Raw genomic sequence first — 25,788 nt, forward strand, 5'->3', positions numbered from 1 at the left:
CCTCTTAACTGTGGATATTTTCTGGTTCCTTTATTCCTTCATGATAATGAACTGAAAATGTAAGATAAACCCCATTACTTGATGCCAACCATGTTAGAGTGCACTGTATAATGTCTTTAGTTGATGTAAACAGCCAAACAGTGCATCACAATTCAACTAAAACTGCAGTTAATAGTTGACTAACAATTGATAAATATTATGCTGCTGAGAATTATTTTCATCATTGATTATTTGGTCGGTTAGTTGCTTAATTAATTGATTTGTTGTGTAAACCAGCTGCAGCCTAACATGTCTAGTTTTGTCCTGACCAACAGTCCGCAGTCACAATGTATTCAGTTATTTATCATGGAGGACTAAAGGAAGCAGAAAATATTCACATTTAAGAAGTTGGAGTCAGAGAATTGTACCTTTTATATATATATATATATATACTTAAGAATGACTTAAGACAATTAATTGATCATCAAAAGAATCGGGTCTTAATTTTCTGTTGATCAGTTAATCGATTCATTAAATAATCACTGCAGCTCTATGCTTGATGTTTGCACACTGGATCTGCCATCTCTAATTAAAGTTGGATTCACTGAATACTACCATCAAATACCAGCTATGCCAGTGATATGCTCTGTGTACAAGTTTGTTCAAAAACAATGGCAGTTAGTTTTGAGAGCAGTGTTTCTTTACAGCTTCTGTGTAAACTGTGATTTTTAATTTGTAGGTATCAAAAATCACAATGAAAACCCCAAAGGCCACAGATGTCAAAAAGGGGATTGCAGTCCTTTGGGAGACTCTGCAGTGTCCCATATGGTGAGTGTCATTCAGAACAAGAAGGCTTGTTAAGTGTTTTTAGTGCAAGATGAAGATGGTCACTTAATTGCTGTTGTTTTGCCCGTAGCTTGGAATTAATGACTGCACCGGTATCGACTAAGTGTGACCATCAGTTCTGCAAGTAAGGGACTGATATATCCTCCTCACTGAGATGATTAATAATGGTTTATTGGATACACTCCAATTTTTATGTATTTATTCATTTTGTAGGTTGATATATTCATTTTCTGTTCTTCCAGATTTTGTATGATGAAAATTTTGGACAACGCCAAACAAAACAGAGCCACCTGTCCCGTGTGTAAAGCAAAGATAACCAAGAGGTTGGACAGAATCAATAAGATGATACTCTACCCTTTACCCGAGTCACTGAAAACTCATTGTTATTAATACTTGCATCATTCTTTTATTGTGTGTGTGTGTGTGTGTGTGTGTGTGTGTGTGTGTGTGTGTGTGTGTGTGTGTGTGTGTGTGTGTGTGTGTGTGTGTGTACACACAGGAGCTTGCAGGAGAGCCCTGGGTTTCAGAGACTCGTAGCAGGACTGCAGCACATGATACAAGCATATGAACACGACACTGGCACAAACTGTAAGACCTTATTAAAATGACCTACTGGAAGTGTCTTGCATTACATCATCTAATAACATTACACTTTTACATTTTCAGACTTCACTGGAATGTGCCAGCAGGAAATAGGCTCAAGGTATTTGAAAAAAAAAAAAAAAAAAAAAAAAAAAAAGCCATTAAGTTTTAACTTTAACAGTAAGGCTCATTTATTCCCTCAGTCTGTTCTGCTACAATATTGTCTATTTTCCTCCACCCAGTGTCCCAGATGCTGAAACTACCAAACATCCTCACAATATATCATCTGGAGATGCACTCGAGACTGTAGAAAATGCAGAATGTGATGATCCTCCGCAATCCCACTCCTCCACTATAGCAGGTAAAACCTTGAGCTCTTATACAGCCATTTGTCTTATTACCTCAAATCCAATGCTCCATTAACTGTTATTTATGAGCTGTTTTATACCATTTTAAAATACATAGGAGATTTTGGAATTTACATCCATCTAGAAAAAGGTTTAGCCAGCCACTGTTTTGATGTAGATCTGCAGCATTGAAGCACAATCTAAAATGCATGCATACAAAAGCAAAATTGTAATTGCTGCGGTAATGTTGTTGTTTTTCTACTTTGATAAATTCCAGTTATTAAATATTAAAGCAATTCTGTCCTGCTTGAGATTCCCTGACGCACAACAAAACCTCTCTCCTCACTTAAACCACCCGAGGCACTGCTTCAGTAATGATGTTTTAGTAGGAAGTCAATATTCATCTTATTTTGAAAGGGTATCGTCTTCCAAAAAGTTTATTATTTGTCACTTCCTTTTCCGCTTTTATAGCCCAGAATGGTTTTGCAAGACTCATGGGACTTGACGACTCCGGTCCTATGACGACAGAAAATGAAGGCCTGGATAGCGGCCTTGGTGACGTCCCACCGCCTTCTGATAGGAAAATGTGCAGCCCTGCAGATGATCTGGAACCAGTGCAAATAGAAATGTCAGATGTTGTGGAAAAGGCAACACACAAAACAAGAAGCAAAAGGAGGCGATCGGAGAACGCCTCCCTCTGTCCGCGAGTAATACCAGACGAGACAGAACACCGACCGTTAAGAAAGTCCTCAAGGCAGAAGCAGAAAAAGGAGCCCGACAAGATTCTTGAGCAGAAACAGAAGAAAAGTTTGGAGAAAGTCGCAGAGTGGCTCATGAAAGTCCCAACTGAAGGAAGTCTGGAGATCGAGGAACCGGACGGAAACATGTACGACTCTGACAGCTGTTCTTCTGCTTCAACAATAGATATCAAGCAACACCACGTCAGTGACCTGAATCCTAAGAGAGAGCATCGCGCTAAAGCCCTCGAAGAGCAAGTGTTCGGGGCCGTGTACAAACGAGAGCGAAGAGGGACCAGGACCGTTGCTCCTCCACTATTTGTCGAACCACCAACGACCTCAGAAGCGCAGACGCATGAAATGTTAGAAGGAATAAATGACACCAGCAGTGATATTTTTAAAGAGGCAGAGCAGATAGAGGTCAGGGAGGAAAGTGATGAAGGCACACATGATGGGGAGTTGAACAACCTGCCAGAATGTGATAAAAGTAAAGATGAGGTTCCATGTCTTGTGTCTGATATCACACAACAGCAACCGAAGGCAAAGTTAAGGATGCGTAGCGCTCTGCAACGGGTCGACAGTGATTTGCAAGAGCAAGCTAAGGCAAATTCAGACGGTGTCGAGCAAAAGAAAACTGACCAGAGGAAAAGTAAAAACGCAAGGTCGGCAAAAGGCAGGACGAAGCCCCTTGTTCTGGTCGGTGTTCAAAATGGAGAAACCATACCTATGAAGAGATCAGAGGAAGTCCAAGCGCAAATTGAGAATTACCCAAGCAGCGAGGAACAAGAAACTCTCGTCGTAAGGAGCACCAGGAGAAGTAGAAGACTTCAGCTCTTTGCCGAGGAAGTCCAGGAAGGCCACAAGAAAGCAAACTCAAAAGCCATGGAAAAAAGCAGCAGCGGTGCAAAGCAATCTGAAATCGCTAAAAGTGAAAGATTGGACAATGCGGCGCCTAAAAATGACAACATGACAACGGTGCCTAAAAGAAATGGATGCGTTTATGATGAAGAAATAGGAGAAATTGAAAACCTAGAGTCCGATGAAAGAACAGCTCATCTGAGATTTGAAAATGATGTTGCAAAAGTGCCAAATGCCGAAACTCTTTCTGAATCGAATCCTCGTCGCGTCCCTGTGGTCCCAAACTCTACCGGCCCGACCGACGAAGCAGCGGTAAATCCAACAATCGAAAGAGACGAGCCAATGAGTCACATCCCAAACAACATTCGTGCGGAAGCCTCCGTTTGCGAGGCTAAACGTGCTGAAGCAGAAAACGAGTGCGACAGGAACGACAGCGAGCTGGACACGGAGCAGCTGCTCAAGAGCTTCAAAGCCACCAAAAGGAAATCGTTCCGTCTCGGAGGTCCGAACGTGAAGAGGAACCGTCGTTCAGACAAAGGAAACAGGCAAGGTACCGAACCAGAGGAGAACCGTCGGGGTTGTTTGGGTGTCGAATCAGCAATGAAGCAGACGTTTACTGAGATATTTGAAACCGCCGACCGAGAGGCTTTAAGAGACACCGAAAAGTCATCGTGTAGTGACGTGATCTCTCCGTCCAACTCGCCCATTCAGACAAGAAAAACGGTCCCTGAGAAGCCAGATGAAGTGTTGGCAGAAGCCTCGGTCCCTGACTGCTCGGGTCAGGGCGGAGCTTCGAGTAAGTGTCTCTTCAGGAATAGTCTCAGCAGTGCACTCAGTCCCAACAAAGTGTCAAAGCATCAAATGGAAAGTCCTCGTCTCTCCGTTGTCCCTCAAGTTGTAGATTCAGGGCTCTGCTTCACAGCCGTCGAGCGCCAGGAGCCGAACGAAACCTCGAGGTGCTCTGAAATCGGAGAGAGTCAGCTTGATGGTGCCACGAGCGACGGTGGCAGAGTGGAGGAGATAAGAGAGTTTTACCCAGCGAACACAGCTGAACACGTCTTAATCGCCGAGTCCTCGTTAACCCCCGACGGCCTGGTGACTCCGGCCGTCCGAACCAAAGCAAAGACACAGAGCAGCGGAGAGGTCAGCCCTTACCCCTCCGTCGAGAGCCACCCGAGGAAGAAGAGAAGGGCTCAGAGGCTGGAGTCTTCATCCGACTCCAGCGGATCCAAAGAGGAGTTGCCGAGTTTGACTGAGATCTTTGGACTGCCAGCGTGTCCCTCCGCTGGGAACCGGGGAGACTCCCGTGAAGCCAACGCACCTGAGGCTGCATGTGTTGCAGCTGAGGCAGCAGAACGGTTGAGCCGTCCACCTGCATGTCCCAGTCCCGACTGTGTCAACTCCAGCCAAGCGTCTGTGGACTTGTTCGGCACGCCGGGGGAATGTGAGTTGATTGTTTTTTTTTTACGGTGTCATTTTGAGTTTTTTGTTTCAATGAAGCCAACTGTAATAGACTACATCTTCTTTTTTGTTACTAATCTGAAAACTATGTGTTTTCGCTGTTGTTTCCTGCGGCAAGAAGGTGTATGGCTTATTCTAAAAGCATGATCTCTGGCGATCTCATCTCATAAAACAATCTCCTTTGATTATTTTCCTTTCTGCAGGTGATGTTGCAGTAAATGACATTGGTGTTTCCATGGAATCATCGCAATTCTTAAGCGAAGTCCTTGTTACGCAGGTAAATATAATTATGTTCACAGCTGCTTTCTTTGGTTTCATGTGAAGCTTCCATGAATCCATCCTTTGGACAACATCTGATACTTGTCAAAGTGAGCCCCACCCCCATTAATTCCAACATTAGAATCGTTTTGCTTGTACAGCGTTTAGCTGCTTTCCTTGTGCTTCCAGTGATGCACCGTCACGTTACGCCCCATAGAGGGCAGCCACCACATCTTCCTTGAACCGAGCTGTCAGCTCGCTGGATGACAGACTACCTCACTCTGTGAAAAATGTCCCCCTCAGCAGCTTTCTAAATTGCATTTCATTTACGTTAGAGGAAATGCCGCCTCGAAGATGATTCTTGTTTTCTACCTCATCCATCTTCCAGCGCGCTCACTTTTATCTGTCGGCTGTATTTGACTGGGGAGTTCAAGTTTCACGCCCTCGGGTGTAGCGAGGGCTCGGGATTACACTCATCTGAGAATACGGAGCTCCGGTGCTATTTCACTGCGTGTCTGTATACGCAATCGATGCAGTTTGAAACATAAATTCAAAGGATGAAATTCAAATAATGAAAGCATCAATCTACTGAAGCAAAACACTTATTTTTATTTATTTTTTAAAGTAGCCCCTGTTGAAAAAGCTGTTGTCACCCCTGTTCTCTGCTTTGTGAACTCTCTCAAAAACAACCATCTTCACACTCACTTGTTCTGCCATGCCCCCCCCCCCCCCCACACACACACACACACACACACTCACTGCTCTCTGGTAGAAAGAGCACTCATTCCCATCTAGTAATAACCGTGGCAGAGTGTGGACCCCTCCTCACAGACTGACAGTTCAAGTGCAAGACACTAAATATGCACCCAGAGCATGTGTCCCTCTATTTTCTGCCGTAAACATTGCATTTGCCGGTTTCTTTTGCCCCCCCCCCCCCGTATTTTAATAGCGTATGACTCATTGGTAATTGTAAGCTGCCATACTTTATCCCTTTTGTCTTCTCTTTTAGCAAAAGATCGAAATGCAGAAGGAGCTGGTGAGGCTGGAGAAGCTGATGGCTCTGGTGTCAGAGGTGCTTCAGGAGAAAGAGGGCAGTCCTTCCAAAGAAGTCCCCTCGGAAATCCGTCAGAGCAGCAAAGCCAGGGGTAAGCAGATAATAAATGTGAGCTTCTTTTTAGAGCTGAATAGATTAGTCCATAATTATATGTTTTCAGCATTTCGTAAGCCCAAAAAAATATATATATCCTCCCGGGTTATAGCTTTGTAAATGTGAATATTTTCAGATTTTATTGTCGTCTCTGATATTAAACGGAATATCTTTTGAGCTTTGGTTGTAAAAACAAGTGAGCTGATGAACTACCTTCTGTGCAGGCAGTAAAAGACTGATCTAAATCTGATGATAATATCGTGTCTGCAGGCCCAGACGCTCACAGACGACCTCCATTTGACCGGGACGCAGGTCAAGGTTCAGGCAGGTAAGTAAAGTGTGATAGAGTGGACTTACAAAGTACAACTGCATCTATTTCTGTGAAGACATTTTCACTTCCCTTGTCATGATTTCGCTGCAAAAGTTATAAAAAAAAAATATATATATATATATATATTTGTTTTTATCATATATATCATGATTTCTCTGCAAAAGTAAAAAAAAATATATATATATAAATAAAAATATGCATATATACATATATATTTTTACTTTTGCAGAGAAATCATGATATATATATATATATGATTTTATATATATATATATAGTGAAAGGGAAAACAATTATGAAAATAATTTAGTCACATTTATTTTTTTTGATACTTTAAATCAGATCACCCCTCATCTTACTATAAACATATATGAAGGGAGTCTTTGTTTGACTATGAATACATTTTGAATAGGTGAAATTCTTTTTAAAATTAAAGATGAAAAGTATAAAAACAAATCATGAACACACAGTATTTTTTTTAGCAAGAATAAAGTACAACATTTTTAGTTCATACAGAAGTCTATGTTTATGCCCATGATTAACTTCATTGCTTTACCCTAAATGCTGCCTCAACTCTGGTCTAACATGACAACAAGCAGGCCACCATCAAGTCACCATTTGCAGGAAATGCAGGAAATGATGAGAGGATCTGATAAAATGCAGCGAAATGATTCTCAGGAACTGAATTGTTAGAAACCAGTTGGACATGGTGACTGTTTGCATTCCTGCAGCGAGGACATTCTTGACACGTGCAATCCGTCATCCTGTATTCATCTGTCTGATAATACGGTGATTAAAAATGACAGGGAGATTTGTCGGCATGCAACTTTCTGGTCTTTCTGGTCTTATAATGGTCACAAGTTTTTTTTATTTGTGGTTGTTATCAGTGCCTATATATTATATTTAACTAGTTTATTGCTGATGATAAGGCTGTTTTGTTTTTTTCCGGTCTTTGTGCTAAACTAAGTTAACCAGCTTCTGACTGGAACTTTAAATTTAACCGACCGATGAATCAGCATAAAACAAAACACAAAAAAAGTACATGCACCACTGACTGTGTAAGACGCAGAGGAATTATTAGTCGTGAGAAATAATAGATGGGGGGGGGGGGTTCTTTGTTTGGACAGCAGGCCAATTAACCAATCAGCTGCCCCGATGTCACGTGACAATCTTTGAAGTCAAACCTGACTTCGGTAACAAATGTAATTAAATGATACTTGCTTCAGTGCCTGGCATTTCAGAGGGTTGTGCGCATTGGTAGTAAATTTTAAATGGAGCCATATTTCAATACAGCCATATTAAGCAGGACAATAACAGGAGCAAGTGGCATGTAATTGGTCTCGTTCAATCTGTAACTGAAGGAAAAAGTTAGTGCGTGTGTGTGTGTGTGTGTGTGTGTGTGTGTGTGTGTGTGTGTGTGTGTGTGTGTGTGTGTGTTCTCAAAGGCTGATGCATCTCAAGAGGACAGGCGGATAATCTCGCTAATGAAGCCAGAATCTGCTTATACTGTGGAGAATAAAAAAGTCATTACTGACTGCATCTTATATGTCATTTAGGGCACTTAGAGGGAAACTTGTGTTGCCACAGTAATTTATCTCCCCCGCCTGACTGCCTCCCTCCCAACCTCTCGCCTTGCAGGGTTCTAAGTGCTGTGCTCCAGGCGAACGAGAGAGAGAGAGGGAGAGAGAGGAAGAAAAAGAGGAAGCGAGCGAGAGAGAGAGGAAGCGAGAGAGAGAGAGAGAGAGTGAGAGAGAGAGAGAGGAAGAGATGGCAGATGAGAACACAGAGGGGCCTTAGTCATACCAGTTCTAAATTAAAAAGCACATATTCAGGAGTTCAATTGTGAAATTGGACAGAGTTGGCAGCGGAGTGTCAGTTTTCAATGAGCTGCTCTCACTTTGGTTCAGGTAATTTAAATGCAGGCACGCTGCCAGTTGTCAGTATTACTGATGAAATATACCCAGAAGACAACAAAGAAATGGAACTTCTAAAACTTTTTCATATAAGTTTTAGTATAGCTTGTTATCCATATATAATGTAAAGGCCCGAGTCATTGGGATGGACATTTTGTCTATATCGAGTTCTGGTCCAATATTTTTTTTAAAGTACTCTGCATTTAAAGTTCATTCAGAGAGCGTTGGGACAAAGATACTTTAAAAATACATTGTTTGGCTCCGATAGTAATATTGCAGACGAAGTCGGGACATGCGTGCAACGGCTGTCAGGGACACGTGCTGCATTGTTGTACAAGCGTTCATATACACGTCTCTTTTGCAGTGAAGATGTCCCAGATGCAGGACAAGACCCAAACACTGGACCACCCGATGGCCAAACCGTCACTGAGCCCAGTTTGTCGAAGCATATTCCAGAGACGGGTAAGACTGTTTGTGTGGCGTTGGAATGATCGTGACTCATGAAGTGAAGAGTTTTAACGTGTTTTTCTATGAGCTTAAAGACGCACCTGGTAGCACATGAGCAGCGCGTCTTTCTGATAGCTGCAGGTATTATGTTTTCATCCGTGCGTCCATCCCCTTCTAGTGATTGTTATATCTTTGTTAAGGCTTTGAGGGGAATTTCTTCAGATTTGGGACAGATGTTCAATCGGTACCATATCTAAGGAACGCCTTGAGGGAACCTCTTTATATGTGCCACAAACATTTACTTGGACGGATTCGATTGTGTGATCCTGATATGTGACATGGGGAAACCCGAGTCACTGTCCCGTTCTTGTGAGCCGTAACGTGCCATAACTCAGGAATAGAAGGTGAAACTGTGACTACATTTGACCTTTCGTCAGATACTAAATTAGTGACACTAATCTTTGGTGTCCGCAGTGAAACTATTGTGATTGTGGAGATCGTGTTGAAGATATGTGCAAAGCAGCATGCTTTAAAATGTTTTGCTTCTTTGCAGCAACATTTACATTTGAAGCACTGTCCAGTGTCATGGCTACAACTTTTAATAGCCAAGCATATGAACACATACAAGATATGATATCGTATATGAGTCTGTTCAGACATGGATGTAAACTTAAACTTGACCGGTTGCTGGGGGCAGTAATTCTAGTTTAATAATGTGGTGATTCTACGCGTTTCTCTTAGTTTCTCCAAGTGTACAGAGGCTGGTCTGTATGGCAACCGCTGCACAGTGATCTGTTGCGCTTAATGAAATGTTTATATTCCGCCAACAGGGTTGAATTGAGTTCGGTAGCCTGACCTGTGTGGTCGGATGGTGATTCTTTCCGTTTGGTTTTTCGCCTCTGTACAGCAGTGCAGCCGTCCACACACACAGAGTTGAACGTAAAAGGCAACGCAGCCTCAAGGACACCGAGTTCAACTTCAGCAGCCAGAACACTGAAGAACTGTAGTTCACCTTCCGATGGAAGAGAAGACAAAGAAAATAACAGCCCTCCGGAGGACAGCTGTCAGAGTAAAGCCAAGTTGGTGCTGGTGTCGTCTGGATTAGGCCCCAATGAACAGGTGCCTGTCCACCCGCTCTGTAAATAAATGTGTTTATTCAGCGCAGTCAGTTGTTGAATACGTGAACTGATCAGAAGTTGTTGCCAACAGATAATGGTGAAAAAGTTTGCAAAGAGAGTCGGTGCCCGTGTGGTTTCCCAGGTGACACCAGAGGTGACTCATATCGTCATGCGTACAGGTGAGTGTGCTCGCACAGTTTAGCTGAGACTGAGAATTGATCCACCGGATTTTAATCAGCGGTTTCAAATTGGCTCGATACACAGCAGAGCAATTAAATCGTCTCTTAAAGTTTCCCTTTAGTTTTTCTTTCGAGCAAGAACATTTGCATTTCCAGAAGTACATTTGCTTTCTTTTCTAATTTAGCTACAGCCTGTTTGGGGCGTCGTTTAAAGCGCTCCTCAGAGATAAGCTCTCTGTTTCTCCTCTCACCCGCCCACTCTCCTCTATTCATCCGCTTGTTGCTAATTACCCTCTCTGATAGATTATTTTTAATTTCAAAGCTCGCTGTCTCCAAAGCTCTATATTAACTGTCACTGTTTAAGAAACCTTTTTTTTTAATGGCAACCGTTTCCCGGGCAACCAAAAAATGGGAATGCCAGGCCTCTTGGTCTTTATGGATAAAGGTTGGAAAGGAGCAGGAGGTCTCCTATTATAACCATTAGCGGAGTATAATTTAAAAAAGTTTGAAATCATTCGAAATTTATGTTCTTTGAAGCACTTTGATGACGGGCACTTGACTCCTTGCTTAAATACAAACTGTTTTTTCTTCCCTTGTAACAGGTTTAATGAGTTGTGACCAAATGTTTTGAATTGATTTCATTCAGGAGGCCTGAAACAGTAAAACTAGTATTTAACAAGAAATACAGGAAGGCAGGCTTCTCACAATTGTTACATGATCATAATTAATCGAGCTGATCACAATGGTTTTGCATTATCATTAGAATTGCTTCCATTCATCTGTATAGCAGCGTCATATTTCCATCACTGTTTCTACATTGTTTTCCACTGTTGAGGTTTGACTGGTGCTCTTTTAATGACGCATCTCGTTCTGCCCGGTCTTCTGCTTTGATTTATTGGTACATTTAGCGTAGAATTATTGCCATACAATAGTTGATTATTGGTGCATGTTGTTGTCAGTTATTTCTTTTTATATTTCAGTAATAGGCTTTCTATATTTAAGGTAGTATTTCATATCTTCCCAATGCAATTTTTGTTTGCAAAGCCTAAATGGCAGACAGAAATGTAATTTTTATTTCCATATTCTTATGTTCAATCCCAATAAATGTGCTCTCCTTCTTCATAAGGTGTATGATTATAAACTATGATTAGGATTTTATTTAATTACTGGCATAAAATGAACAACAAGTAAATTTTTAAAAAATCGCAATTACTTCGGTATCAATTAATTGTCAGCTAAAGTTTCATCAATGTAACAGCCCTGGAAGAGGGTGGAGACATGGTGGCTGTCCGGTCAGGAGTGAGGCCCAGATTATGGGGTGTTTTGGGCAGTGCAAGTATGTGGGCGAGGACGGGGGCGACGACAGGTCCAGGCTGTGTTGAAAAAATGTAGAGCGTCTTACTTTAATTTATCAGAATAAATAATTTTTTATTTTATTTTTTTCTGGGTATCTATAGGACAGTTTTATGACTTATTGTACATAAGACGTGATGGACGTGATGACTGTGATGAACATAAATGAGTTAACAGTTAGTCTATGCAACTTTTTATTACATCATTTAAACCCTAAACTGACTACAGGTCAAATAAATTATAACTGTATTTGTAACGGCTGTTGGTGTGGAACAGCATTTAGTTCTTTACAGTACTTTTGTCACTAGGATTTACCCATGTAATTAAAATTTTATTAACATAAATGATAACACGGTAAGAAAGTAATTTCTGGGAAGAGTGGGCAGTAGTTATGGCCGTACGGCGCTTTATTCTGCATCGCATTGAAAGCTTTCAGTTTCTATAAGAGCACCCATTATGTATCTGCGTACTATAGTTGTGTATACACAGGCTTATTCTGTCTCTTTTTTTTTTCTTTAGTGAAACTTGCCCACCACCACTTTGTGAGACTTTCAAGAGTCACTTAGGAAATTCTTCTGAGCTCCTTAGGAATATATATTTCTACGATCACCTCATGAAGTAACTCTGGAAATGTCAGCACTTAATTCAAAAGTAAAAGATTTGTATTTTCAGCTAATTCTGTATTGATGAACCTACAAAGGAAAGCATCAATTAAACTGCACCTCATGTACAACACTTATGACAGTTTTACTAAATCAAGGTGTGTGTGTGTGTGTGTGTGTGTGTGTGTGTGTGTGTGTGTGTGTGTGTGTGTGTGTGTGTGTGTGTGTGTGTGTGTGTGTGTGTGTGTGTGTGTGTGTGTGTGTGTGTGTGTGTGTGTGTGATAGAGAGAGAGCATAGATGTATTCTTGCACATCTTTTCACACATCTCTGCATGTTCTCTGTTTCTCTGCCAGACGAACAACTGGTATGCGAGCGCACACTGAAGTACTTCCTTGGCATCGCAGGCAGGAAGTGGGTGGTGAGCTTCCAGTGTAAGTATGACTTTTTTTTCTTTTCTTTTTTTTGTCAAGCTCCCATCACGGATGAGTTTGGAACAATTACTCCAAAAACAAAACAGCCTGATGTGGAGGGATAGGCTGGAATAAAAGCCAGTGTTACATAATACAGTAGCCACCAGAGCAGTGTTTGTGCTTCTGACAACAAGCTCACCACATTTTTGTTCTTATTTCCTCTCCCCAGGGATTTCTGAGTGCTTCAAACAAAAGAAACTCTTAGATGAGGTACGCTCGCCTGTGTGCTCCTTGAATTTATACGCTGGTGATTTCTAGTTGCTTCTGTGCGTGTTGCTATGTTGAATTAAAGCTGTGTGATGAATCTCTCCGTGCTGTTTGCTGTGATACCTCATAAATTATTTGTCATCCATTTGCTGTAGCAGTCCTTACGTCTTGCTTCTTTGATATGCTCCGTTGCCGGGCTCTGTTTTGTACCGCTGTTAATTTAAAACAATTTCTCCATCCGCATGTAGAGTACGTAGAAATGCACTCCATATAATTAAAAGATGATGTCTGTCAAATTGAAGAATGTTCAGTTGCACTCTGAAGAGCGGAGCTGACCCGCTGTTAGCGGCCTCTCCATTTACACTTGGTCCTCATCGTCCTCCTCGGAGTTTTAGATCAGATCGAATACTTGGTTGAACCTTCTTTTCTTTCTTTTTTTTAAGATAGTAGAAGACATTCACAAACGCATGATGGTGTCATTTTGCTTTGCTTGTCAACAGAGTCCGTTTGAAGTGAGCGGTGATGTGGTGAATGGGGCCAACCACCAGGGGCCCTGGAGAGCCCGCACCACTGAAGACAGTAATGTGAGTCCTTCATACACTGATCAGGACTGTCGATTATTAAGTGTTAATCTGATGTAAATATCTTTTAAGAGGTAAGAACTACAATTAGGAATGGTGCAGTGAAGGTGAATCTTTTACAGTACCTAGTCTTTGTGCATTAAAATAGCATTTAAAAAAACAAAAAAAAAAAACTTTTCTGAATCCAGGTTGGGGAGGTTTATGGGTTTAAAAAAGAAAAGAAGACAAACAGAAAATAGTGTTTTCCATTACGCTTTGCAAGCTCAGGTTTGACTAAGGTTTCTCTATAGCAAGCCTCATCAATGTAGGCCAGATAACTGCTAACATATCTATTGGGCCGTACATGCAAGTGTGTGCTAATATATCTATTAACATTACTCTGTAAGTTTTAAGTTATTCGTAGCCATTCATTGACAAAATATTCTGCGTGGCACTTGAACCCCCGGTGGTCTTCCTGTGCGGCAATCTTGCTTTGACATAGCATAGCCCTGCTCAATGGCATCATCAAACTGCCAAGTCTTGAAACTTAAGCAAACAGCACGACAACAAAATAACATTTAAAAACAATTGTTCAAAGTTTGGCCAAAAAGAGTGGTATTCATCCAGGACCCAATTAAAAGCTACCGGATCTGTCTTTTCACTGGTCCTCTCCGTGTGCCTGTCATTTGAGGTGCACATGGCAGCGTGTTTCAGGCCGAATTTCTTAACCAGCACACCTATGATGCTCCTTAGCAACTGCTTTTTTGTATCAGGGTTTCAACAAGTAAATGCATTCCAGAGTATTTCCGATACTTGTGAATATGGACTCTGATATGGAGTCGTCGTATTTCCAGAATGGCCCATGTTTTGTCAGCCCTGAACATTACTGCCGCCGACTGGATTTTAATGACGTGCGGCATTCATTTGGACAGCTATCTCGCAATATTAACCAAAATGGAAAATATTTCATGAATCTGACTCCTGACTTGGGATTCATTCAAAACATAAAGGGGTCTTCCTTGGCACATGCTACACCCGTCTACCACATTTTATGAAAATTGGGCTGGTAGTTTTTCCATTTTACTCCTGAAAATCAAACAAACTGTAAAAAAAAAAACCACACAAAAAAACATGAAGTAAACAGTACATAATGATATGTCAGGGCATTTTTCCTTCATTCGATGGGACTGTAGAGTGAGATGGAATGGGGAGAAAAAAAGGCACCAATCAAAACCACTAGACTTCATCGGCACTGTTATTAAAGAGTTAACATGAAGTATCGCTCTCAGCCCAAAACAAAGCCATAAACAGTATGTAGTGAAGAGGCACCTCTCTAAATCAAAATATCAACGTATCAAAGGGACTTGCTCTCTATTTCACTCGCATCTTCATCAGAATGACTGACATTATTTTCCGCTTCAGTTCATTCTCTCACATTATCAACCCTCTCTGTGCTGCAGATTATAGATCTAGTCAAGAGGCCGCCAACCACTCAGCATGATCTCGACACTAAAAACATGTCAACAACACTCGTCTTGTTTTAGGAAAAAAAACACAATGATTAAAACTGGTTAGAAGAAAAAAAAAATCAACACATTAGCTGTTGCTATGATTAAGCGCGCTGTTTGACGAGTCGGATTCAATGCGGAAAATTGAATAAAATGTCCCAATTACAAGCAGCACTTGAACTTGTTTCCTTCTATTGCACCAGTCTCTTAGCTCAGGCCCTGTTGTGAAAAGCTAATTGTAATTTTCCTCTTGGTGTAAGGCCAGCAGGACCGGTTCTGTTGCCACTGAGGGGGAAAATTAGAAATGGCTAGATGTCATGTTGGCCGTATCGCTGCCTTTGAAGAACCTCCGCTAATTGAATTAGCTAGTAATTTCAGGCTTATTTAAGTGGCTCCAACGCTGCGCCGGCACTTTGATGGAGCCAGATAGATTGTCCTGTACATATTCGCTTTCTGCCACCTGTGCCAGTGTGACAAACAGACTAACAGAATGAAATGGAGAGGCAGGGAGTCCGTCACCAGGATGCTGATGCTCGGGAAATCAGTCAAAGAAACCGTGTGTGTTGTCGGATGTGCACCTTATCACGCTCTTAATACCTCCTGAAGGACATTACGTGTTGTCTAAATTAAAAATCTGTAACGGAAACACTTTTTCATCTCACCAAGCACCTCTGGCTAATGATCGTTATGGACGTACAGGGAGGCGTGAGAAATTTCTTTCTCTAGTCGCTCTGACGTTTATCTTCCAAACACTTCTGCATATTCCACTGTGAGTTGCACATTTCCTTCCTGTGGTTACTGTGGTTCAAGGAAACAAGTTTACATTCCCATTTGGAGCGAGCTTATTGACCCTGAGTGCAATAAAACAATATGTCCCTGGTGTCGGGCAGGTCGTTTTTCTTGGCGTGCGTTAAGCGTGATATTACCTCGGGAGAAGGTGGTTCTGTTTGCTCTTTTCTGCTCGACTCATCCCTGAATTTACAACATTCCACTGCAAAGAGGGGGGAGAAGAAAAATAGAACAAGGTCTAGAGGGTTATTTTACACGGTAAGTGAGGAATACCAGCTGTAAATTGTAGGTTATGCTCGAAGAAGTGTTTCAGCTCCACCAGTCCAACCCTTTACACAGGTGAAGAGTTCAGGAACAACTGTGACCGCGGTAATGGATGCTCTCATGCAGCACTTTTGAACATTTTCTGAGGGTTGAATTCACTGAATAAATGTCCTTTTCTTTTTTTTTTTTTTTTTTTACTAGACTACAGATATTTTGTAGTTTTGCAGAGATTTCACTGTAGATTATTTTATTCTTACCTCGTACCTTCTTTTTGTCTTTAGCTGCTCATGAGGGGCTTCAGGATCTGCTTCCAAGGGCCTTTTACAGACATGACAACAGGTAAACAACAACATGATCTGCTGGAGGTAACTTAATGGAGCTCAGGCTGAAATGAAACATGCGAACACAGTTCATGTGACATCAGTTAAAGAAAGCAGCCGCTTCTTCAAAATATCGAACTGTATATTAGAGAGACTTTATTTCGTGTCTTTATTCAGTAGATGGTGGGCTAAACTGGAGTTTTTAGGCCAACATCCAGCGTTAATATTTGAGTTTCAAAAAGAAAAAAAGTTCAATTTTGTTTGGTCATCACAGAAATAGTTGATTTAAAAGACAATCTAAATGTCTGAGAGCTCAATAAGAATCATCTTCCACTATCCCGACCACCAAATACTGCTTTTACATGTCTTTTACAAAAAAAAAAATTCCCCTCGGGGATTAATAAAGTAAATACCTGCCTACCTACCTACCTTGTCTAGCCAGTCATAGCCGGGCCGACTGTATCTCCATCCTACTGTGCCAGCACTGGAGAACGGTCTGCCTGCACCCACAGCTCGTTCTATGTTCTACGCAAAAATGCTTTGGCTTGTTTGTATTTCTTTAAACCAATCACAAACATCTTTACTGGCGCCGAGCCCGGTAGCAGCATCGTAGTGTTGGGAGGGAAGCGAGCCCGGACATGAAAACAACTAAATCCCCGCAAAAGACCGGAAAAACCGAGCACACCTGCCTCATTGCGTGATCCAAATCTTTATCATAACGGGACATTTTCAGCGTACAAATTGCTAGCTCAGACGTTGTCGTCGTCGTCGTCGTTGTTTTTGACAGAAATAGTCGGTCAAAGGCCGTTTTACACCAGCACGCCAGATCCAGCAAGGCAGGCCACACGGGGTAATTCACCTCTTAGCAGCTCACACATGATTGTGCGATCAACTTTTCATTTAACTCTCAGCAAAACAGGAAGATACTTAACAATTCCTTTTAGTGGTTGCGTCTTAATGCACGTTCAAAGTGACACATGCTACAGTCCAAAATAAACGACTCATTGTGCTCCGCTGGACATATAATGCTGGCAACACTAGCTGCGGGTCACATCCTGCCTTTTTTTTTTTCATTTTTTTTTTTTCATTGTGATTGAAGATTTCAGGGCAACTGTTCACATCAGATGTGATCTGATACGGTCCGATGTTCACATGTGTTCACTCATTTAATCAGAACAGCTGTGACGTGGGAAAGAGATGAATACATAATGTGTTTAATCAAATCCCTAAAGATGGATATCTGTCACGTGCATATCTATTGTCTGCTTATCGCAGTAGTTGCCACTATTGCGTCACTTAATCAAGCAACAGCTTGATAACAACACATCTCCTTTCTCACAATAAGGTGTTTTTGATCATGGCGCGTTAGGATGTGTTTTGGCTTTCGGTCATGTTCAGTTCTTTAATATTTTGAATCTCGGGGGGGGGGGGAGTATAGTTCAGCTTGAAAGCCAGCATTTCTTTGGAGGCAGGGGGATAAATGTGTTGCCGACACACACACTTTAAGACGGGAGGGTCTGTGCAGAAACAACACAGCCAGGAAATCATTAGTTTCATTGTTTACGTGGCACAGTGTTTTTTTTGAGTGGTTTATGAAAAGGTTCTAACTACCGCTGCGTGCCCGATTTAAAATTTTGCTTTATTGGTCTGGGCTTGTTTGTTTTGATTGACCTGTTCATGTGGAGCATTTTTATTCCGTTTTGTCTCTTAAATTGAATATTAATCAGAGTATCAGGCTCCAAGTAAAGGTACCCGCTGTCTCTGGGTTCCCGCAGACTTTTCTTTAGCATTTATTTTTTTTTTTTTTTATTGCAAATGATCATTCGTTGAAACCAGCTCCACTCTCTAATTAATGAAAAGTGCTCCTTTTGAAAATTTAATTGAGCATAATTACATTTCCCGAAAGTCCACCTTGCTAATGCGGAGTGATGACATTAAATGAGTTATTGCTTCATGCAGTATTTTTACAGACTTCGTTAAAAAAAAAAAAAAAAAAAAAGGTTGCACGCAAGGTTGAGAGGAGAGTAAAGTTTTTTTTTTTTTTTATATATATATATATATATATATATATATATATATATATATATCAGAAAAATGTCAAACTTCTTGTGTTTCTGACATTTCACTGTAAAATCATTGAACCATTTTTTTTTTTTTTTTATATACCTTGAAATGTATGTAATGAAAGGGCTGACCAAGACTGCTGCTGGTCAGACACATAAAAACATTGGTCATTCTCTCCTCCATCTACTTTGATTTTCTCTCCCACTGTGGTTCAATCTTGCGGATGAGGAGCACAATGAAAAACACTGTAGGAATTTTAACACCGAGACGATGTCTCTGATTACTCGCCTCGAAAATGAAGATTTAAAAACTGTCATTTGCGTAAACCTTTGAACAACAACAACAAAAAAATGGCTAAAAACCTAAGGTGTTATTTCATGTCTTTTTTTTTTTTTTTTTTTTTTGCCGTCACGCGCTGTTCGTACAGAATTACCTTCCTCCACCTTGTTCAGTCTTCTTGATGTCTGTGTCCTGCAGGACTCGCGACAGACGTCCGCCTCGCTTTTAAAGATAATAAAAAGAAGTAGAGTTAAAGTAGCTCAAGCAGCCTTTTGACTGACGGTGAGAATTAGATTGAAACGTGCTGGTTTTAACTCCCGTCTTTTCGGCACCGGAGAACAATGTCAAGTGATTCCATCGTGTGGGTGGGTCGACTGCGGACCGAGGAGCCGTGCGAGATGCTTCCGGTGTGGCGTTGACACACTGCACAGTTGCTGTGGAGTCACTTAACTCCATGGAAATGAGTTCTGAAGAGAAAGTGGAAATGCGCTGTGGAAGAAATACAATGATCTCGGTTCGCGCACCAAGTCTTAAGTCTAGTTTTTGAACTTCAATTCGAAAAGGTTTTAAACTGTTACTGACCCCCTAAGCTGAAGGGTGAAAGGAGCTCGGTTGCTCTTTATACAAAATACCTCCTTGCTTTGCTCTTCAGACGCGGTCGAGCGGACAGATAGATCATTGGTGAAGGTCTCTGGGGAGGGAGGGGAGGAGAGGGGGGGGGGGGCACGTTGCTTAAAAACCTACGAGGCAGCGTTCTTTGGTTTCCTTCTTCCTGGGGCTCTTAAAGTGCTCGTGCGGCATCCTCCCGCTGCCGGCTGGATCGATGAAGCTTTGCTAATGGGTTGACATCTGCTAGCTAGCGTGAGTCGCTTAAAGACTTTCTCGTACACGGCACAAACACAAGGATGCAGTCTGTTTCCTGGAGCTCAACAGGATTTCATTCATTATTTAACCTCTCGAGTTTCTGTATGATACATGATCCACGGTGAGCTGATCTGCGGTCTACACAACAAGTTCATTGATGTTTTCTGAGGTACCAAACACGGGAAGCTGATGAGTTCCCTTTTTCTTTTTTCTTTTTTTTTGAAGGCACGTGTGGTATTTCCTGTGATGTGCTGCAATATAAACACATTTTCCCCTCAACACGGTTAAATGTATGTTGACTGACCGAGTCAAATGCACATATTGCTTTGAGTGGAGGCTGAAGTATTGACCTGTTTTCTATCTCTCTCATTAAGGAAGTCTCGAGTTTGAAATAAGTCCATTTCGTTTCCCCTCGAGGTTAAAAGCAATGAGACCGGAAAAAAATAAAAAAATAGATTTGTTGTGACTGCGGATCATTTTTCATACAGAGTACCCTCCAAAAACAGTCCCAGTTTACACTCAACACTGTGTGTGTTTATCCAAGATGAAATGGAGTGGATGGTGGAGCTCTGTGGAGCAGCTGTCGTCAAAGATCCACTTCTCCTGGACAGTAAACAGGTAAGAGCATCCAGCTCCTCCCACTGGGAAAAAAATAAACTCAAAACTGCTGTACTGTCTTCATGTTGGCCAGTATTCTGTTAATAATGACACCTGTGATTGTTTTAACATCGGATCAGTGGTATCTTTGAGTTTCCAGGAGAGGGATCTTAACAGGAGACTGATCAACTAGGTCTTTTCTAATTGATCTTATTTGATTCCCCCCCCCCCTTATTCTTTAGTCTTAATTGTCTTAATTGTTTTTAAATGTCCTTTTCTTTTGCCTTATGTTTTGATGCTTGTAATGGTTTCATGTGAAGCACTTTGAATTGCCTTGTTGTTGAAATGTGCTACACAAATAAACTTGCCTTGTCTAATGTTTTAGTTTTGATGCTTGAACTTCACTTAATTACCAGGATGTGCATATTTTATTCCTTTTTAAAATAAGCAAATCATCAGATGCAGGGATTACAGAGCAACAACTCTTTGTCTTATGAAGCTGCACAAGACCGTTGTGTGCCTCCAGGGTGCCTCCAGGGTTTGATGTTATTTTTGAAAATAGCACATTCATGCTCTGTTGTTCAGCAAATGTGACACTAATTGTGGTTAAAAAGGCTAAATTTAATATTAATGACGCGCAGATGCAGCGACCACAGTCACTGTTTAATCAGCAGTCTAATACATAATGTTGCTAAAAAAGGTAAACAGACAAGCAAGTTTAAATACACAGCTTTCTGGACTGGCCATAAGTACACGTGTGTATATATGTATATATTTTTTGTTTTTGTTTTGTTGGAGTGCTCATATGGTATCTTTGTTTTGTTTTGTTCCACAGAATTCCCGTCAGCTGGTTATCGTACAGCCCCGAACAGACTCGTCGTCTTCCACATACAACAGTGAGTCTCATTTGAAAATAATATCTAATTTTCAACCTCTACTTTTATAACAAACCGCAAAATAACACTATTCTCACTGAGTCGTTGCCTCTCTGTCTCACACACACACACACACACACACACACACACACACACACACACACACACACACACACACACACACACACACACACACACACACACACACACACACACACTAACCCTAACCCTACCAACAAACCCTTCCACATACAGAGTTCATCTATTGGTGTTAATTAAAAATCTATATACTGTATTAGTAACTGCACATAACATTGTCCTAGGTCAGATTTCATATACGAACACACTGTAGGGAATGGCCTTCCCACGAGCTTAGACATTGTGACTGCTGTGCATGTTTCGGCACCTGTCTCTCTTATTATTATTATTATTATTGCGTGGATTTTGAGTGCGTTTGTGCTCCTGCGAGGACCAATTGGAGAGTGACAGGACGGCGAAATGGCAGACGGTGCCAAACAAAAATGAGACCGGCTCCCAACTAGAGTGACTTGCCAGGAAAGCAAGTGTGAAGGAAGTTAGGTAGCAGAGAAATGGCCAAGAGGAAGGAAAAAAAAAAAAAAATGTAAAATTGTAGCGGGTGAGGGGGGGGGGGGAATGTCAAAACAAGTCGGCCGCAGAAGAGAGAGGCTGCCATAACGCGAGGAGAGCTGACAGTTGGAAACCGAGAGGGAGAAAGTGCCTCTGCGTCTCCCCTCCTCCTGGCTCCCTAATTTGCCCTGCTGCATATTTAATGCAGCTTTTCCGATTCCACGTCCTCTGGCACCGATAGCCCAGGTAATCAAGCAGCCCCTCAGTCCCCCTCCTCTATCGCCCTGCATCCCTTCCCTCTCAACCATCCTCCCGTACAATAGATACGTGTAAATGCTCTGTATGTACACGCGTGTTTCTATAAAACACAAATACTCGTGTCCCGTTGGTTAAAGTGTCTGTTCATACATGCGGTTCTTTCGTCTTTGGAGGGTTTTTTTTTTTTTTTTTTTAACTGTTGTCCGCTCCGCAGGTCTCTCCAGACAAGCCACAGTTGTGTCCCGCAGTTGGTTGTTGGATACCGTTGCGACCTACACACTCCAAAACTACAACAATTACACGGCATGAGTTGAGGAGCTGGTAGTCCCGCCCGCTCCTCACTCGCGTTACTATTACGTTTTTTTTTTTTTTTTTCCCGTGTCCATTTCTTTAACTCTGCTGTCATTCATATTCTGTATTTTGTCTGTGTATAATATATAATGTATATAAAGCTCAATCAAAAAAAATTTGCCTGAGTTCAGCCTTCTTTTTGGATGTTTTATAGAACGGGTTTCGATACGCACAAATATTTGCCGGCGCCGCTCACGGTGACCGTGTAGAAAAGCCCACAGTGCGCTCGCAGAGTAGCAAGCCCGTTTTAAATAGAGTCCCAAAAAAACGTGTTCAGAAACCACAGAACTACGTGCGAGTCTGTTCTGATCTAAATGCCGCAGACATGATGCAGAACAGTGAGATAATTAGTTGACTGCGACCAAAGAATTGTGAATAATAATGTTTGTTTGTTTGTTAGGGCTGAGTACTGAATTTCAATCCCAAACCAACTAGATTTTTTTTGTTAGCAGACCCTCACACCACCCTCAGTATCATACTTGGGGGGGGGGGTTGGAAAAGAACCATTCACAGTGTTTGTATTTGATATCTCCTGTCAGGTCCGATGTTTTTTTTTTTTTTTTAATAAACTCTTTCTTGTTTCCACAGTTCTGTGACTTGTTTGCTAATCCCCAGTGGACGCCAGCTTTCTGTTGATAGTGGACATCCTGTAGGTTTCCTGAACGTAGTCTGCATGCTGCTACATGTTCTGCACAGGCCTTTCTTGAATTATTGAACAGCCTTTGTGTGGGAATAAGATGGGAAAGCAGAGATTTGCAGGCGTGATTCGAATGACGGCAGAAACATGACCCCTCTCTGTGCACAATGTGCGCACTTCCGTGTAATCTGAAGATGAAGGAGCATATCGGATATGGCCTCGATGAATAATCGCCGTCATGCAGCTGTGACACACGTTTGTGAGCACTGGTATGTTGGCAAGATCGAAAACATATTGTCCTTCATTAAATAGATAAGTCCTAACTAGCTCATTAGTAGTTGATCTGTTTATTTTTTTTCATTTTAATTAATTATTTGGTCAATAAAATGTCAAAAAAAAGCCCAAGTTATCAAATAGATTTATTTAATCCCCACTGACCTAAAACCCAATGATGTTCAGTATGTTAAATTAAACAACAAAGAATATTTGATTATTTTGCCTGGAAGTGAACTAAATTGCCTCATCAGCTATCAAAATAGTTGCCTATAAACATGTTGATCGATTAGTTTGCCAGTATCAATCATGCAGTGTTGTTTTTGTGTGTTCAGCGTATGTGCGTGATACATTGTAAACTTTCTAAATGAAACTTAACAATCACAATGATTCGTCTCTCTCTCGTCAATTCCAGCAAGACACGTTGTCCGTTTTACTCCGGAGATGATTGGATATGAAATAGAACTTCTTGCTCCTTAACGTTCATCTTTCACACATCCCGCTCTGGGAATCTGCTGAGGCACCAAAAAAGGAAGCAAATTTCAAAGCTTTGCGTTGCCGAGTTTCACAACTTTGAAGGAAAGCCGACTTGTCTGACTTACTAACAACATTAATCTTAAATTAAACAATTTAACCTTGTTGGCGCCCGAAACGCACTCGAACGAACAAACTTAAATTTGACTGCTGCTGTAAATGGAACTTCTTGATCCTGACCTAATTTGATAAGACTGCATTCTTACCTATTCATTTGCCTTCAAGTTGTCAATAACATGTCCCTCTTTCTCGACCAGCTGTAGGTAAAGTACTGATTTAAAAAAAAAAAAAAAAAAACCTAAACAAATAGATCACACACACAATATGGAATATTTCTTTGCATATGGAAAGCACATCATATCGTATAGGTTTCCACTTGTTGGACTGACTCAAGATCCCTCTGGATGTGTTGGTGGCCCCCATTGTAATCCATGCAATAACCATTGCTCATGTTGTAGGGAAATCATATCTGCATAAGCATTACCCAGGGAAGCAACACGGAAATGAGTGAGGGGGTTTGAAGGGCGGAGATGTGGCAGAAAAACAGAGCGCTCCTGCAGCCACGCTCAACTTTTCGAGCACAATGAGCTTGGACCAATTATGCCTCAAGGACGTGAGTCTACTTGAATGACTGAACCCTATAACAAGCCCATATAGATGTTTGCTTAAAGGTCAGAGTGGTGATTTCACCTTCCTGTTTTGTTAATAGCGAGTGTTTTCTGGGCTGGAAAAAGTCAGACTCTAATCTTTAACTTAAGTCTGATTTTTTTTTTTCATTTAAAAACCTAAAATCTGATCAAATTTTTTTTTTAAAAAAGTGCCACGGGAACATTTTTTAATTCGATTTACATTAATAACTGCTTAGTCATTTGTGCCCGTGGCATTTTGTTGTGGGATAAATACAAATGCTGCATTCACTGCCATTCATTTCAATGACAACAACGGATATCAAAAACCAGGTGGCTGAAAATAGAGACAGCCCACATGAAACAATAATGTCAGCTTGTTTGCTCCGAGGCCTTTTAAATGCCAGATGTGCGGTGCCAGACGCCAGTGTACCAGGACGCTGCTTTCCTCCAGTCAGCTGATTTTTTTTTTTTTTTCAGTGCAGAGCTGCAGCCAGGCGTACATTCAGCTCAGTTACTCTGTATGGGACCTGGGGTTACTGCGTGGTACAGAGCACAGGCTCGTACAATGCGACACTATCCTTTCTTTTGGTATACAGTTAACTCAATGCCTGGAGCCTGAGCGTGTTGTTTATTCAATAGATTTCAAGAAATTATTATCTACTGCAAAGTAACAAATAGTATATTTGTATGTATGTATGTATATGTTGTCAGCAGCAATAACCCGAAGTCTGTCTTAACAGAAAACGTACCTGAGATTTTTTTACACAAAAAAAACCAAAAACGAACCACTGTGCAAATCCATTCTATTTCATACAAGAGCGCAGCCCATTTAAAAACAAGACTTACAGAGTCCCATGCCAACGGCTCTGCGAGGCTGTTTTAATGGAGAGCAGTGTGTGCAGCGATTATTCGATAATAAACCTCGGTATTGGACAAATTCAATTTGGACCTGAGGACGGCGGTGGTTCTCAAATGGTCCTTTCAACAGAGTTTCAATGAGACGTTTCACCTCTCATCCGAAAGGCCTCTTCAGTTCTGATGTCGTCAAGAAACTTTAAAAAAAAAAAAAAGTCCAGCTGCCTTTGGATAACACTTTGTCCATGACCTGGATGACTGAGAATCTTTACAGCGAGATCCACCAGTTTCGAACCACTGGTTTAAGGTATTAGAGATAGACATTAACGCTTCTCTTTTTAATGGTAAACCCGTCTGATATTTGTGCTTTGGCACGATGAAAAGTTCAAGAGTCACCATAATTATTAGGATTTAGCCTCCGGGCACCATGAATCACTTAAAAAAAAACCTAAAATGTCAACCTCATGGAGTTAGAGGATCGTCAGTGTTGGTAAGATTCATCCGCTGGGGGAATATTTGTACAGAATTTCTTGATAAGTAAAGACAAAAGGGGTGGAGCCACATACAAATAGACACATGCATGCCTTTTTAGTTTAACATTAGGGACACTTAATGAAGTCAGCACATTACAATCAGAAGTAGGCAGTTCAAATGTTTTTCCTTTCTCAGAAATCACTGAGGTTATTTACAGTAAAGAGATTAAACTAT

General features: G+C 41.3%; 1 protein-coding gene across 1 annotated transcript; it reads left to right on the forward strand.

Annotated features, from left to right (window-relative positions):
- The first annotated feature begins 722 nt into the window (after positions 1–722).
- Positions 723–22,608, forward strand: LOC138617069 (breast cancer type 1 susceptibility protein homolog). The gene is made up of 20 exons (XM_069691734.1): positions 723–807; positions 896–949; positions 1,068–1,148; positions 1,325–1,413; positions 1,492–1,528; positions 1,650–1,768; positions 2,226–4,793; positions 5,014–5,087; positions 6,078–6,213; positions 6,486–6,543; positions 8,823–8,920; positions 9,813–10,024; positions 10,115–10,202; positions 12,512–12,589; positions 12,798–12,838; positions 13,336–13,419; positions 16,238–16,295; positions 20,028–20,101; positions 20,916–20,976; positions 22,016–22,608. The coding sequence occupies exons 1-20, from the start codon at positions 734–736 to the stop codon at positions 22,108–22,110; spliced, it is 4,179 nt and encodes a 1,392-aa protein (XP_069547835.1). The 5' UTR covers positions 723–733; the 3' UTR covers positions 22,111–22,608.
- The last annotated feature ends 3,180 nt before the right edge of the window (positions 22,609–25,788 follow it).

Source organism: Brachyistius frenatus, unplaced genomic scaffold (genome assembly GCF_029030835.1).
Source record: "Brachyistius frenatus isolate BFR_SWC_R1_liver_20210118 unplaced genomic scaffold, ASM2903083v1 Contig_11, whole genome shotgun sequence".
Taxonomy (NCBI): domain Eukaryota; kingdom Metazoa; phylum Chordata; class Actinopteri; family Embiotocidae; genus Brachyistius; species Brachyistius frenatus.